This window comes from Cydia amplana, chromosome 9, assembly GCF_948474715.1.
Source record: "Cydia amplana chromosome 9, ilCydAmpl1.1, whole genome shotgun sequence".
NCBI lineage: Eukaryota > Metazoa > Arthropoda > Insecta > Lepidoptera > Tortricidae > Cydia > Cydia amplana.
In genome coordinates, this window is record NC_086077.1 from 1,790,568 (window position 1) to 1,808,197 (window position 17,630).

Below are 17,630 nucleotides of genomic sequence, written 5' to 3' on the forward strand. Positions count from 1 at the left end.
GGGTTAAAATCCATGGTAATTTCTATTGACTAGAGACAATACAAAAATAAATTTCACATTATGACCCTGAAAGCCACCCCGACCACTAGCGTCTTTTGAGCGTCGTCTAGTCAGCGCTATGGAAAATGGCGTCGCCAACGTTACGTCAAGCAGCAGCCATAGAGTATATATAGACGCCAACGCTCGGGATACGCTAGTGTAAGGGCCCGGCCACACTTAGCGTCTTTCGAGCGTCGGCGTCTAGTCAGCGTTATGGAAAATGGCGTTGCGCCGACGTTGCGTCGAGCAGCAGCCATAGAGTTGGCTAGACGCCGACGCTCGAAAGACGCTAAGTGTGCCCAGGCCCTAAAGTGGCCCTAATGTAAAAACTAAAATAAAACAATTAGATAAACCAGACTTATTTATTTACTCTGAACATTCTGTAACAGCAGCTTGGCTCCTTCTGTCTTCTGCTTGAGTAGTTCCGCGTGTGGCTTGAGTATCTTCTTGATCTTGCTGGCTACTTCTGGCCTGTTGCTCTCGATCAGCTTTAGGAGGAAGAAGCAACCGCGGTTGGTTGGCAACCAAACTTTGATCTGGAATATCAAATATCAACATTTATTCAGCAAATAGGCCACAAGGGCACTTTTACACGTCAATATGGAATTTACATACAGCAAAAAAAAACACATCAATAATTATAAAATACAACTAAGCCGTAAATATCAAATCAAACTAACATAGAGATGTATAAAGCCTCTAAATGTCGTTACAAAAAACGCAATAACAATAGTATTGAAAAAAAAAAACAAAGATACAAAAACTATAATCTAAAATTATTTAGAGATGTAAATGTCTCTAAGTGTCATCATAACTAAAAGATTACAATATATAGTAGTTAATCAAATTATCCTTAGAGATGTATAGGGTCTCCAAGAGTCAAAATCCTGTATACCTAATTAAAACATTCATTAAATTAAAGAAAATGATAGTAAAAATAAAATAGCATACGAGAACCGGATGAGGTGTGTCCATGTAATTATTCTCAAAAATAAAGTTACTAAATATAATAGCTCGTGTTAGCTTAAATAGACCAGTCTCTACAAACAGAATATTGTGTTAGTTATTAGACATAACCTGTATAATAGGGTTGGCCGGTCGAAGTATTTAAGTAGCAGATGGCGCCAGCATAGCTTGCCCTGTTTTTTTAATGCCCTGGACTCTAGCCCTTTAATCTCATAGAAAAAAGGGCAAGCTATGATGGCGCCATCTATGCAAACTTTTGACAGTTGGCAACCCCATTAAATCAGAGTCGCCTAGTGAGTAGAGATCTGTCTAAAAACTATATGGCATCTTACGCCTCATAAAAAACAACTCTTTTTTTTTTACTTGGTCGATGCTCATCTGTCAGTTGCTACTGCCTACCCCTGCGGGAAATAGGCCTGATTATATGTATGTATGTAAAAAGAGACTGATTTTAGTAGTCATATACCCTATTGGTTATCAGTATAATATACTGACCGTATCTTCATTAAGCCGGGCGCACACCGCCTCTCCCAATGTCCCGCCATCCTTGGCCTGGTCCAGCGCGGCCAACTTCTTCAAGCACATGCTAGCCTCCTCTATAAAACACAAACTGTCTACTCATAGTGATATACTGACCGTGTCTTCATTAAGCCGGGCGCACACCGCCTCACCCAATGTCCCGCCATCCTTGGCCTGGTCCAGCGTGGCCAACTTCTTCAAGCACATGCTAGCCTCCTCTATAAAACACAAACTGTCGACTCATAGTGATATACTGACCGTGTCTTCATTAAGCCGGGCGCACACCGCCTCCCCCAATGTCCCGCCATCCTTGGCCTGGTCCAGCGCGGCCAGCTTCTTCAAGCACATGTGCATGCCGGCGTCCTCTACCGCGAGTCCGTCGCCCACGGTCCAGTCGGGGCGGCAGATCGCGTCGGCCAGCCCTGATACGATGTCTTCCTTGGATTCTGAAAATAAAGAGCAGTTTAGGACTACGTTCCACCACAGAATAACTAATAGTACTACCGTACAGAAAATTCACTCCTTCACAAAAGCAAAAGTCACATTTAGGTATAAAATTACACCTATATCGCCGCCTGCAAGCAAAATTGAAACTTATAACCGCGCATGAACCGTGAATCTCCTTTGCGCGCCGCAGTTTTATGACCAAGCTGTGAGTGTCGGCACGGGGTTATCACTTGACAAGTTTTTATACCTATACCCACTGATTTATTATTTTTAAGATAAATATGTTGGAATTACAAACATTGATTATGTAAACATACATCTTTTATCCGGAGATAGTATGTCTGATTCTCACGGAAGTAAGTTTCGAAGCCATTGTGTATTTTCAATTTTGCGCGAGCGCCACGTGACACGACTATCGTGCGCGCCGAGCGGCAGCCCACTGCCATACACCTGTCCGATGGGCGCGCCGGCCAAATGTACCTAAACTGCGGAGTGACACCCCCCTGGTTCCACATTGGGATCTGACTTGCCGGCCTAGCCAAGGTGGCAATCGCTATCGCTACGACAACGAAACGCTTTGAATAATTTTACGATTTGGACTCACTTGTTTTTAGTCACTCGCACGACATGTTTCGGAGAGCCTAGGTCTACTTTACCAAGCACTAACAAGTGAGTCTAAACCGTAAAATTATTCAATATGAATATGTCTCACAACAGCTTAAATTCGACGAAACGCTTTATGTCTCTCTATCACTCTTCCATATTCGTGTGACAGTTGCGTTTCGATCGCTACGAGGCGTAAGCGATTGGCATGTTGGCTACGCGGCCTGGACCTGATTCCAGATTCAAATAACGACACACATAAAACAACCTCATAAACACTATAAAGATTTATAAGATGCTGCGCCTTTGCATGGTCCATATTATGTACAGTCACTATCAGATATATCGGAGCGGCCAGTGCTCAATAATATATATTTGTGAGCGCCTCGGCCGCTCCGATATATCTGATGGCGACTGTACCTAAAATTATGTAATATGTTTGCAATAAATGCTTTTGCCTTTTGAAATACTTGTATTGGGGTCAATACAAGTATTTCAAAAGGCAAAGAGTATCGAGTAGTTTTATAGGTGGGTACCTATAAAACTACTCATCTATTTCTAATCGTAAGAACGCAATGTTAGCGCGATATAGCATTTTCCGCCACCGCGGCAGCGCCATCTATGGATTAACTACGGAACGAATCCTCCAAACTCACCTATAGAAAGCACAGCTACCGCTAACAGCATAATAGTCTTCTCGCTGACCCAGAACTCCGGATCAGAGCCTATATCTTTCACGATCGCCGGTAAGGCCCACTTGCACCATTCCAGTAACCCGGGGTTAACCGGTTAAACACGGAGTTACCATGGTTACCAGTACAATTTGACACTAGGTTAACGGTTTAACCGCTTAATTCCGGGTTAGTGGGATGGTGCAAGTGGGCCTAAGATGGCTTCCCGTAACTCCGCAACGCGAATGGTGGCGTCGTTCTTGAGAATTAACCGTCATTAGAGAAGCGCCATCCATATTCATATTCATATATTTATTCATAATAATTCGTATTAGATGTCACAATATTATTTACAAGAAATTATTTACAAAATAGGATTTGTAACATTTTACATAATAACATAATATAAAATTAAAATAAATCTAGAAATAAAGTACGGAACTACCCTCTAAACTCACCTATAGAAAGTACAGCTACCGCCAACAGCATAATAGTCTTCTCGCTGACCCAGAACTCCGGATCAGAGCCTATATCTTTCACGAGCGCCGGCAAGATGGCCTCCCGTAACTCTGCGATGCGAATGGCGGCGTCTTTCTTGAGAATTAACCGTCATTAGAGAAGCGCCATCTAGAAATAAAGTACGGAACTACCCTCTAAACTCACCTATAGAAAGCACAGCTACCGCCAACAGCATAATAGTCTTCTCGCTGACCCAGAACTCCGGATCAGAGCCTATATCTTTCTCAATCGCCGGCAAGATGGCCTCCCGTAACTCTGCGACGCGAATGGCGGCGTCTTTCTTGGACGTGCCGCTCTGGAAGCCTTCATCGAGGAACTTGATCAGGCTCGGGTGGAACGCTCCCGGGTCCTTAGGCTTCACTAGCCAGTGGAGGGTCTGGAAGTGAAGATTAAAAGATAAGATAAAAGATAGTTTATTCAAGTAGGCATAATTACAATGCGCTTATGAACGTCAAATAAAGCTAGGTAGACCGGCTCCAACCCTACACCTCTGCCCCGAGAAGATTTAAATCCCCCCTCAATTGGAGGAGGGTATCCCATTATGGGACCGGCAACAAACTCGGCGGGACACATCTTTTCAAAAATAATTACATCTTATAATTAACATGCATTACGAGAAAATAAGGAAAAAAAATAATTGATTTGAATAGCAGGAACATAGGTTATCACATTGATGCGAATTAGCTCCGGTGTGCGAGTGAGAGAGCGCTAAGCATGTATATTGCGACGGCCCGGTCGCTCACCAGAGACTGTCTTAACTTAGACCTTACATAGTTGCAATAAGGTTGCTTATATGGTTATAAATGGCCAGTTAACAGTATCGAATACTCTATAAATACCAACATTGTATCTGAATTATCACCGACCCGTTATCAACGTTGCAATAGGGAGTATTACTACAATGTTTTGCCGCCAGAGTGGAGCACTAGCGACTTTAGTATACCATAGAGTAACTTATACATAGTGTACCTTAAACTGTTTTTTTGACAAGTTTTCACAGAATCAAATATGACACTGATACATCAAGGCGGTTTGTTTACAAAGGGCCTAACGGGAAACGCGAAATCGAAACTTAGCTATATGCCTCTTTATCGCTCGAATATGTAAGAGTGATAGCGATGTTAGATAACAAATTTTCGATTTTGTTTGCGGTAGACTCTTACATTGTGACTTATTGTGGGAGTGGCGCCGCCTACGCAGAGTTTCGCGAAATATTCCCTATTCATTAAAAACCAGTGTTGGCAAAAGTTTCTACCGTAGGAAACCCTTACTTCACCGTTGGTGCCCAACTTAGCGTTGCTTAGAAATGATATATTACCATCCCCTTCCCATAACCAGCAAATCTTTCCACCATATGGGTCAAGGGGACTATGGATGAGGTCCTGGTGGCTCAGATGGCAGAGCGCTGGAGTATCGATCCAGAGGCCGTGAGTTCAAGTCTCCCCCAAGACAGTAATTTTTCCACTTTTAAATATATATTACCATAGAGAAAAAAATACATAGAGTGCTCACTCCATACATCAATTCAGACTATTAATTTCAGTGTCTACATCTAGCGTCGAGTAGCGGAACTATCAGTACTGCTACTTGACAATAGATGTAGCGCCGACCGGAAAGTCTTATCTCAACAACATAAGACTTTCCGGTCGGTGCTACATCTATTGTCAAGTAGCAGTACTGATAGTTCCGCTACTCGATGCTAATAGTCTTTTTGGCAGGGATCGGAACCGGTTTTTTGAAAAAACTTAGAAATAACCATATTTTTCGAATTATTTTATACTCGAAATGTAGGACTCAGTTGTGTTTTCAGGTTACGACTTTGTATTATTAGATTGCTCAATTAGAAATGAAGTAATTAGCAAAGAACGAAAAAATACCGTTTCCGTTCCCATACAAAAAATACCGGTATCCGATCCCTGCTTTTTGGTACTAAAACTGATGTATGGAGTGAGCACTCTATGTATTTTTTTCTCTATGATATTACCATGTTCCCCCAATGGTTCTTCGCCAGCTCGTGAATGTGGGGCTCCAGGGCTGACACTATGGCCTTCCGCACCAACACTGTGTCGTCTACTGCATCGAATATGGCCAACAGGAGACGGTAGCCAGTTTTGTGCTTGGCTAAGGCCACGGCGTGCTCTTTCACCACTTTCAGTATAGTCTGAAAATTATTACATACGATTATTGATTGATTATGATTATGTTATTTACTTGAGTGAAACAGCTCTTTATAACAGAATAAATAATAGTACTAAGTTGAGAAGACTCGCTCTCTAACAAAACGCGTCTGTTACGATCAGCACAGATATGGCCGCTAGGTGGCGACAGCGCCACGCGCGGCTTATGGCTTTCCCCAAAATTGGGGCCGAACGGATGTACTTTTAGTTACCTGTAGCAAAGCGACGAAATCGCGGAGTGAGACACGCCCGTCTTTATGTCGCAGAATAAGTGTTTGAATCACAGGTCTAGAATGACACTTACGTTTAACACATTCATTGCCACCCAGCCCCAGCCAAACAAGACAACCGCGCCAGGTCACAAAAATTTCGTCATATAAATCTGTAGTACCACGATTGTTTGGCTGGTTGGCAACGAATGTGTTAACATCTCTCATCTCTGCTTTGAATTTAGTTACCTTTTTGTCCTTGTTAGAGCCCTGCCATACACAGATGCTGGCCGCATTAGCGCCGGGCAGGGAGTTACTGAGCGGCACTATGAGCGGCGCGAGTGTTGTCACGAGCTCTGTTCGTTCCTCGTCGCTGCATTCACGTATGTAGTCGTATAACACGGAGTGGAGTAATCTGTTGACATATATTTTCTTTATACCAGGCAACTTAATAAATAAATAAACTATACTATAGTTTGTCACACCAATTTGTCAGTCAGTAACCGGGGAAAACCATACTCATCCTTTTCTTTCGGGTGCTAGTACTAGTGTAAGACAAAGATAGTATGATTCTCTCTGTCTATTGAAATGAGACAGTCCTTTGACAAACTATATCCACCAAACGCAAACCAAACTGAGGATCGAGATCACCTCTCTCGCACTCTTGCCATGACCACATATGCGTGATAAGAAGTTTTACAGGCTACAGCCCGGTCGTCAGTTTGGTTTACAGATAGTATGCCGTCGCCGTCTTCATACACTGTCCTTGTATTGTATTGTATGTGACGCTGAGGGTACGTCCTTCGTATGAAATACTTACTCTCCGTCATGCAGATTCTTGTTCAAGATCTTCTGTATGTTGGCTTGGCAAGACTGCAGTATGGCCGTCTTCATCTCCGGACTGTCTTTGTATGTGTCCCTGAGGGTATGCACCTTGTTATCCTTTGTCTGAAATTAATGTATACGAAATGTAAATAACTAGTCATACCATACCAAGCTATCCATACATGGCATTTGGAATGACATGAGGTACCAAGATAGGCAGATAGATAGCTTGTGTGCGATTACTTATTAAAATCCTAGATAAACGGTAAAGAGGTGTTGGTCATGCTTACAATTTTTTACCACAATTTTACAGCATTATAGGTAACCTATTGAAATACATGGTCTTAAAATTTTTGCCGCCATTTTCCACTCTTGTTATTGTAAATACTGATGGTAAACTGTTGACCAAAATAACTTACATTTTTATATATATCACCATAAAACTCCTGCTGCATATGTTCTTTCTCCTTCTTAGTCGCAAACTCGCCATAAGCATAATCCAATACGGGCGCACTAATGGTATGCGTAGCCAGCGAAACAATATGTCCAAAGAACTTATTGATAACTTTATGGCGAATACTATCTGATCCATATTTCAGTATTCTTTTCACGGCATGTTGACCGTACTTCGACTGTACCATTGGCACCATGAGATCGAGGAGTTCTTCGGTTATTTCGTTCCTGATGTCTTCTGCGCTGTGCTTGAGCAGCACTTGGATGACTCGGCTGAGGTCGTGCGTGAGGGCTATGGCTTTATATTGGTCTTTGAGTAGCGTGTGGAGCTCCTTACAGGCGCTTAAGCGGAACTCTGGCTTTACTACTTTCCTAGAAAGTGAGATTACAAATTAAAATATTGTATCTTTAATAGTAGCCATTTATACATATAAATCTAATACCAAATATCTCAATGATCTCACAGTGAATATTAAAAGTGGGCTATAATAAAATAAATACTAAATTAAGGTTTAAACAGACTACCAATATTTTATGCAATTATTTATTGGAGTAAACCAAAAACCAATGCAACTGACTCTTAGAATTTCGGAGAGCCTAGGTTTCCTTTCTCAAGCACTAACAGTGTGAGCAGCATTCACAACGGCTGTGCTTCGCCTACTGCGGCGCGCCACATTGTACGACAAAAAGGAGACCTAGGCTTTCCGAAACATGTCGCGTGAGTGACTAAAAATACGCGAGTCTAAACAGTAAAATTATTTTAAATACACTACTAACCTTTGAATCTGGGCAGCAAGCAACTTAGCCTTGTTGGCAACCTCAAACACTTCAGCGGAAGTCTTAGCCTTACGTCTCACCAGACGCAGCTGTTTTTTCTCCTTCTTCATCTCCGACCATTTTGGCTTCTCACCGCTGTTCTGATCTTTGCCAAACTTATTGTTTGCTCCTTTGACGAAATTCCCCTTGCCTTTGCCAAATTTATTAAACTTATCATCTGGCTTTCCTTTTTTGAAATCTTTCTTAGGTCCAGTCTTGAAATCTTTCTTAGGAGAATTCTTAAAATCTTTCTTTGACACGTCTTTTAAGTTCTTTTTGCCTTCTGCATTTTTTGGTTTCTTAATCTTCTTTTCAGCGGTTTCAGACTTATTTTCCTTCACACCTTCCGTGAACTGAACCTTCTTTTTTTTGGGGGAAGGAGTGTCGCCTTCCCCGATTTTTCTTTTCATTTTCTGCATCTGAAATAAGTTTGTTTATTAATATTTTGAGGTTAATATTACCTATAGGTTATGTCTGCGTGTTATTTATTGAACTTACCTTGTGTAAGTTAAAGTATTCTATATCTCAACAAATTTAGTGCCTTTATTCCCAGAGTTTAGTAATAACAGCAAAAACTGTTAGTAAAAGCACAAAATCACATGTGGAATGAATCAAAGAACGTCAATCCGTCAAGAAGTGTTAACTGTCAATGTCATTTTTTTAAACTAAAACTAGTGATGTAGGGATGGGAACTAAAATAATCGATTACTCGATCGTCCGTACATTGTTTTTTATCAAATCAAATCGTTTACGATAAACGATTAGATTTTTTTATTTATTCATTCTCACCTTGAGATACATTGGTGGTTAAAAGAACTATTTTTTCTGCTTATTATTAGTACTTACTTACTTAGTAGCTATTCTAAAAATTGTTTCATGCAAAACCGAGTATTTCTGTTCCTAAAATCGATTATTATTTAACCGACTGCATCAATATTTTTTTAGGGTTCTATGCTTTGGTTCCATGCGTGCATGAACTGTAGACGGCAGCACAGAAGCTTCTATTTATATATTTAAGCCACTAGATAGCAGACGCTACTATGCGAAATAGAGCCTGCGTGCAGTGTAGGGGGCAGCTGCAGCACCGGCTTACAAGCGTCTTTCGATTCAGGTCACGAGAATATGGCAGACACGCACGGTCTTTATAGTCAACTAAGTTATCACGCCATTCCAATCGCATTTCTAAGATCGATTCCTCAACCATTACTGAGGTGTTTACCTTAGGTTACCCCACTGACAATCCAACCTCTAGACTGAGCTTAGGCCAATTCTTTCATGAAACCAATGCTGCCAAAAATACGGGGGTGCGGGGGGACGAGGTGAGCGAATCCCGTGCCGTGATTGGTCCGTTCAAAGACACGGACCAATCACGGCACGGGATTGACTCGAAGATGGAGTAACGCTACCGTATGTGTGGCAGAGGGGGTAGCGCGACTATGCTATGTCTAGTGGGTTACCCTATCGGAAAAATAAAATAAAACATATTTTTCAATTGCACTGTATTTCAGGATCCAAGTACCTTCGGATATCGGCCATGCCGTAAACTTTTTGCGTCCTCTCATTATAATTTAGCGCTTCACATATTCTGCACATTTGGCTGGACATGGTTCCGAAGTAGCCATGCTCATTAACGACTTTAAAATGATTCCTCCAAGTGTGATAAGAAAGCAATTTAGTAGCGTTTTTGCTGATAGCTTCAATTTCCACTGATAAATGCTCGGGCGTCTTAAAATTGTCTATATGTAGAAAAGAATTAGGGGGCAATAGTCTTTTGCAATCTTCTAAGAACGGACCAACGAAGACTGGTATCGCGCCTTTGCCGTAGGCATGATGAAAACTCTTTTCTGTTATATATTGTAGACATTTTGAATTTTCCATTACTATGTAGAACAAGTAATTGGACAAGATTTTGCAATCGGAGCGGAAATATCCTGGGCACCTGAAAATTATAGTCACTACTTTTTATTATTGACAACCAGAGGCCCTGCAGCGAGAAACAAACATCGAAATTTCAATCATTATTTACATAATTATCAACATTATTATACCTATCCGGTAGTTGGTCAAACCAATTTGTGAGTCAGTAAGAACCAGGAAAACTATACTCATCCTTTTCTTTTAGGTGCTAAGTATTAGTGTAAGACAAAGATAGTATGATTATCTCTGCCTATGTTTGAAATGAGACAGTCCTTTGACAAAGTATATCTATCCTTTCGCCGGTCACTTTCTTCTATCCTGTTTTTGGGGCCGGCGCCCACTATCAGCAAGGCACGTCACGGTTCTGTAGCCTCGGCATACCTAAGGCAATCTTCGGGTTGCTTCGGCATCATATAGGCGTGTCTTTGGGTTGCGTTGGCAGCCTAAGGCACACCGAAAAATGCCGAGGTAGTCTTCGGGAAGCTTCGGCAGTCTTTGGGTTGCGTTGGCAGCCTAAGGCACACCGAAAAATGCCGAGGTAGTCTTCGGGAAGCTTCGGCAGTCTTTGGGTTGCGTTGGCAGCCTAAGCAGGCTCACCGAAAAATGCCGATGTAGTCTTCGGGAAGGTCCGTCAGTCTTACGCTGTCGAAGCAACCCGAAGACTACCAAGGCGTCCTTAGGCATGCCGAGGCTACCGTGCCGTGCCGTGTGTTATTGATAGTAGGCGCCTGGCCTAAGAGGGACAGGAAAAAAAACATATAGGTATGTAAAAATAATAGATGGAATCTTTACATTCAATTAAACAAATTATTCTTGTACCTTTCTCTCTGCGACTCTTCATCCGCACAGGCTCCATAAACATCGATTTTCATATATTTCTGTAGATCCATCAAGAAACGCATGCGAGCCGCGAAGCAGTTTGACATCAGAATAGTAGCCAAGACATCCCTTCGTTTGTCCTCCCAATAAGGGACAAGTTCTTTCAATATCGTAATTGCTAAATTATGATCGAGGTTTTCCAATCTTAAATTGTGAGTCTTCGGATGTAACAGAGGCACAGTACGTCCATAAGGGATTGGTACATCAGAATCTGTTCTAAAATAAAGATTCGTATTATGTTTTAAACCCTTAATTATACAGGTATGGAATGGTACGTACGACCTTATGTACAGTCAAGCTCCGTGATTGTTGAGCCATTTTGGGTTCTAGCTAAATTTGACATTCCATAGCATAAGAGTATTGAACAACCAATTTAGCTAGGACCCTAAATGGCTCAAAAATCACGGAGCGTGACCGAACCTTTATTTACTTTTGTCTTTGTCTTTGTCATAGTGTAGCTCTTCCACATTACCCACCAAGATAAACCCGGTCTAGCTTGAGTTGCGTTTTCGCGCGCGACTCCATATATCTTGCGCGACTTAAAATATGGAGTCGCGCGCGAGAACGCAACTCATGCTAGACCGCCAGTTCTCAAACCGTGCCGTGGTCCAATTTGGTGCTGCCATACAAGATCGGAAATTGAGGAAATTGGAGAGAGGGTAAAAATAAGAAATGAAGTATCTACATACTCGTTATTTACCTGTACGTCATAGACCAATTGAAAATATTAGACAACTCCTTGAAACTGGGTGGTTTTTTTGACAAAGAAAAAGTGTTTCTTGGTGACTCGTCTACCCAAAATATCCATAACTGATGTGGATTACGCCTTGCCACTTTAGGGATAAGCCCTTTCTGTATATGTATCACAACAGCATCTGCGGATGCGATATTTGTATCTCCTGAAAATCGGCAATTGGATACGCTGCATCCGTATAAAGGGTTATTGCTGAAATCAAAGACATTTAATATGGTAAGTTGGTACTAGGTAGTTGTTCATTCAACATTCGATAGGAATGTCTTTTTTTATGATACAGAAGTTATAGATCAGACATATCGCATGATGGTAAGCAATTTACCCGGACACCTGCAATATCAGCTTTTAAGATGGGAGTAGGTGGGCCATTTTAAAGTTGTCAAAGTTTTGTCATTTTAAAGTTGAAATAAAATAGCCCAGGTACGACTATCAGTTCCGAAATACTGCGGGCGTTTCTGGAGAAACGCACAGTAGAGGACTGCCAAACATCTAGAAGTGGTTACGATGGAAATAATGGCGCGTAGAGCGATGGCGGAGAAAGAATCCGAACAATTCCTCAGAGCACTCCCCGTTACATATGCATTAGAAAAGTAAGTCTAGTAGTGAATGATGGCACCCACGGCGTATTTCATGTGTGTATCGTCTATAGCAGCGGTTCTCAATCTTTTTTTTTGACGGAACCCTTTTGGAAAGCGAAATACTTGATGGAACCCTACAATACGGTGGCGGCATAGTAAAATTTTTCGAGGCGACTAAAGCATAGTATTCTAAATTCTTGCGGAACCCCTGCAGGGGTGTCGCGGAACCCTAGGGTTCCGCGGAACACAGAGTATGGCTGGTCTATAGTACCTATTGGATAAGACTTACGCGTCAAAAGTATCTACCCTTCCTTTAAAGCTCTACAAAAAGATAATAATTATGTCTCTACATGTAAAACAAATAGAGATACCTAGGTAGGAACTACTTGTTCCATACCTCTTAGATAACTTACTCGTGTTCAATAAATCCACCAATGTGTCTGCGCTTTAGCCATTTCCAATGCTTCCATATAAGAACATTAAAGACGTCATGCAAGCTTTTGTTCCATGCGGTTTTATCAAGTTTAATGCCATGTTTAAATAAATAAGTTCCCAAATTAGATGTCGTCCATTCCTGTTGAACAGCGATTGCTTTTGTTTACAAAGTTAAAACGTACATAAGTAAAGCAGGCAGACGATATAGGTACTACTAGGGTTTCATCAGCAGGCGGTCTAGCATAAGTTGCGTTCTTGCGCGCGAGTCCATACATGAAGTCGCGCTAGACGTATGGAGTCGTGCATGAGAACGCAACTCATAAGGCCTGTTTCAGGCATTGTATCAGGCAAGTCTGTTTTAACTTATTTAACATATTCGGTACGGCAGCGCGAAACCCAAACTTACTGCCAGTGCGTTACGAGTCATATACTTCCCGTATTGAGAAAGACAAATTTGCGGCACGACCTACATTTTCCCGTACCATGTCCTGACTTTAAAGGTCCCTACAGACCTGGAATGTTATCGATTTGAACTAAAAGTCATTCTGATCAATAGACTATATTCTTGTGTATATATAGCTGCCGTCGCCCGCGGATCTGTATAAAATTCTAAAAGCTATAGGCATTTTTCAAAACCCTTAATTTTACGGGAATTTTAACCACCGCCGCACCGGGGGTAAGACAAGCGCAGCTGCCGCACCGGCGGAAAGTCTAATACGGCCAAATGCTTCCCGTAACGCAGCGAATGTGTTAATGGTGGTGTTCAAGAAAATTCAAAAGGAAATACGTGGAAAGAGTTGGGTGATTTGTTCAGCTATAATTACAGCTAAGTATAAGTGATTGTTGATGAGCGGTGAGTCATTTAGGGTCCTAGCTAAATTGGACATTCCATAGTGTTAAAGTATTGACCATCAATTTAGCTAGGACCCTAAATTGCTTACCAATAGCGGACCGTAATGGTACTGGTACCATCACGCCTTTCGTTAATAGACACAGTAACAGTAACCTTTCGAACTTCAAAAAAGTTTTTGACGGTGATCTGATGATGTTCCTCCGTACTATAATTTGTCACTGGTACTGGTACTAGCAGAGTTTTTGTAGTATGTGGCCAACTACATGCATGTAATACGAACATTACGGTCATAGTTGCAATGAACAGTAAATATTGGATCAGTAAGGAATTATGAAAAATTCTAAAAAACATTTTTCAAAGTAAATCAAATAAAAGTTTCACATTTATGTGAGTAAAATGTTTAGTTATTAAAATTTGTAATTCGTTATATTCATTCATAATTTGATAAGTAAATAAAGTTTAAGAAACTGAATAATTTCAATACCTAATGTCAAATTTTGGCTGTCAATTTAATGTTTTCTAGATGACCCGAGTTCTTAATATTTAGGCTTCTGTTTTAAAGAAGGTAGAGTCAGTCTATGCAGACTTTGCACTGACTTGAACCTGACATTTCGCACGCGTCCGCGCCAGTCGTCAAATTTACCTCCCCGCTCCTTGCAACCGCGCCAGCTATACGCCTTGAAACTGGACGTTCCGTCTATGCCATTCCATCGAGTACAAACATGTAGTTTGGTATAGTATCACACATGCTTGCAAGATTATAGAGTCTGTGCGGAAAAAGAAGAATCGTAGAATGTATTGGGTCCCATACATTTTACGACTCTTTTCTTTCCGCACAGACTCTATAGTGGAGTCCAGAAGAGACAATGTTTCGCCAATCTGATGAAATTGTCCGATCAAATCAGGACGTGCGGACGCAAACATCAATTTGATTCCCCGATCAAATCAGCAGGTGCGGACACAAAAGTGCCAATTTTCGAAGTTAGTATCTATGGAATGCAAATTGGTGATTAAATTGTGTACGTGTGGACGCTAGATGAGATTGGGGCCTATTATTTTCCTGATCAAGTCGGTCGATTTGCCCAGCTCGTCTGGACACAACTTCTAGTTGCGTTTACCTTTCTCGACTCGTAGAAGTCTTCGATAATATTTCGATGTTGCACACTATAATTTACAACTGGCTTTAGTGCTGGAAGACTTTTATTAGAACCAGTTTCATCACGAGCATATGAAACTAATATTAGAGTTACAACTACACAAAGCAAAAAGGAATTACAATGTTTACCATTATGCAAAAAACTTTTAAACACCATTCTTGTTACACTTGTATTTTACATTGGATTTTTTGGTGAATAGACGTTGTATTTCTATTTTATTTGTTACACAAAGTAAAAAATTAAAAATGCGTGCATTGATAAAACGCTTAACACGTTTATGAATACTATTTAAGCACACAACCAACAAACCATAACGTCGATACCGAATAATTCTATAATCGTACAATGTCCGTGTAGTACCTACGTAACAAGTTGTTACTAACAACGTAATCAGAAAATTGAAATGGATGCTTGATATCATTTTATGCATTTTTTATTTTATTTCGTGTGAATTTATACTCGTAGTTCAGAAATATCAAATATCTTCAGGGGTATTTAAACTAGGGCTGAACGATTCCTTGCGAACAGGCTGGTGGCGCTACTGCGCTAAATTCCCTTTCGGCACTAGGGAATGCTCCTGGTACTTCTTAATAGAAAATCATATCGAAATATACCTAAATATCGGCCTTAACCCAGCTCAATTTTTTTTAAATTTGTTAGAGCCAAGATAAGCTTGCAACGATGTTTTATTTTAAAAGTCAAATTTGAAATTATAACGTATTAATAACACTTGCACTGCGTGTGCTATCAAAATCGTGGCAGACTTATCTTGGTCTAAGTCTATTAAATCACAGAATCTATAGTAAAGTCAAAATTTCATTCAGTCATTTTGTTTAAAGGGCTATATAACTTCTTAAAGACCTTAACATAATATTTTGCTATTTAACTGACTACGCTCAATAGCAATAAAAACGTTCCATTGCTCTTCAGATTTTAGGGCTCTTAAACTTTTCTTTAAGAATCTGTTAGAAATATTATTGGACCGTTGAGCAATAAATTTCAGCGCATTATTATTCAAGACAGAATCCGCTTAAAATTATGACATAACTTTGTTTCTGATTGTCCCCCGACGTCTAAAGAAATAATCAAATTACTCTTTAGAGTACACTCAAAATGTAGAACCACCCTGTGAATATTCTTACTAAAACGTGAAAGATATTGTAAACTACTTTGACTTTCTAATTTTTCAAGTTCATGTATTTTTATAAGTGAATTAAAATTTAAAGATGTCTAAAGCAAAATCCTCAAATAAGGAACAACAATTCCTATAGAATCAATATTCACATGGCGACCCTTCCATTGTCTGTGCTGTGTCTGACGGTTTTCTGCTTACATATACCTATTATAATTTGTAACAAAAATAGTGGTTTTCCAGGAACGACAGCAACGTTGCAATGCACATTTCTGTCTGTTTACTTTTACGCTGGAAACTATTGAGAATAGTCTAAATTTTTTGAGTGTTAGCGAAAAATAAATAATTACCGTCAAATGGGTTAACTGGGGACAAGTGGGGTAACTTTAGACAATGTTTTTTGACTACGAAAAATTAACCTTAAGTTATTCAGGGGTTCAAAGATCGTAAAAAGTAGGAACACTTCTGTCAGCCACGTTCATAAAACTGGGGATTCCTTTGTCTATTGTAACATTAAAAATGTTTTATGAGTCACACCTTATAATGCTGGTTTAAAATGTTACAAAAGACGCATAATGCAACACGCCGGAAGGAAGACAGCGTTGTCAGCTACAAGTCGAGCTAACGAAGTAGTTTATTAGCTAATCCGTTACGAAAACAACAACATTGTTAATTCGGTAAAACTTCGGGCTTTCGTCAAAGACATGGATTTTATGGACTACACTTAGGGCTACTGATGTGCCGTGGGAAAGTTTCTAAAATTGCTACATTTAACAATTTCGGAAACTACTCATATTTTTGTATGGGGATTGATATTATCCGTTTTCGAAATAAAAGTTTCCTTTAAGTACTCTTATTTCCAATGAGACTTAAGTAATATGGTTGTTATAGAATATAAGTAAGCTGAGGTAGGTGAAGGTGTTGATAATCAAGTTCTTGAGAGATCGAGATTGTAAAATCCTACTTGATTAAATGAGATTCTGATTCTTGTAGTTCTAAGCTTCGTAGAGGATGTTTGTCCATGTAGACTCGTTCTCACTACACACACGACTCGCGCTAGAATGGTCCAGGTCCGCGCCGAACCGTCCAACACTTTATTTTCTGTAGAAATCATCACATTATCACCGAGGCTCTGAAGTGACTTTCTATATAAAATGAAGTGTCGTTCGCCCGGATTCGGACCCTTCCAGCGTGAGTCATCCTCTTTATTCGCACTCTTACACACAATTTGATCCAGAATATGCCATTTGAATATGAGTGTCTACAGGATGGTCCAAACATAGACGTCCAAAACAAATTCTTAACAAATTTAAAAGTTCAAAAATTAATAACTCGAAAACTACGAAAAATCGGCTAACATACATGGGGTATATTCTGATAGCCCACGATGTGAGGAATCTAAAAAATATTTGGACCAACCTGTATATACATATTTTCATTGGTCAATGGCGTAACGTTAATTGTTTTAAGAAATACATGCCACGTTGGAGCTTAAAGCTTAGACGAAGCTTATTTCAGTGTTAGCGCACAAAGCTTAATGAGCTGTCTTTAGGTTATATTATACTGGGATAACGATCTTAGTTGATGAAAATTGCAGAACTCCAGCGCTGTTCTAGTTTGCTCTAGTTATAGCTAGTGTTTTTAGTGTCCTATATTTGTGTAACGGTAATATTCTGAACAG

The 17,630-nt window shown here is 40.3% G+C and overlaps 1 protein-coding gene across 3 annotated transcripts; it reads right to left on the minus strand.

The window, feature by feature from the left end:
- Nucleotides 1–387: 387 nt before the first annotated feature.
- Nucleotides 388–9,770, minus strand: LOC134650908 (protein penguin). Of its 3 annotated transcripts, XM_063505857.1 has the most exons (8): nucleotides 8,206–8,702; nucleotides 7,395–7,800; nucleotides 6,971–7,098; nucleotides 6,400–6,565; nucleotides 5,749–5,925; nucleotides 3,909–4,140; nucleotides 1,783–1,970; nucleotides 388–575 (listed from the first exon to the last, which is right to left on the minus strand). In XM_063505857.1, the coding sequence occupies exons 1-8, from the start codon at nucleotides 8,661–8,663 to the stop codon at nucleotides 402–404; spliced, it is 1,929 nt and encodes a 642-aa protein (XP_063361927.1). In that variant the 5' UTR covers nucleotides 8,664–8,702; the 3' UTR covers nucleotides 388–401. The 3 variants fall into 3 exon arrangements, with proteins under 3 accessions (XP_063361927.1, XP_063361926.1, XP_063361924.1); XM_063505856.1 differs by lacking the exons at nucleotides 388–575; nucleotides 1,783–1,970 and adding an exon at nucleotides 9,764–9,770 and having other exon boundaries at nucleotides 3,733–4,140; nucleotides 8,206–8,663; XM_063505854.1 differs by lacking the exons at nucleotides 388–575; nucleotides 1,783–1,970 and adding an exon at nucleotides 8,743–8,883 and having other exon boundaries at nucleotides 3,733–4,140; nucleotides 8,206–8,663.
- Nucleotides 9,771–17,630: the final 7,860 nt, after the last annotated feature.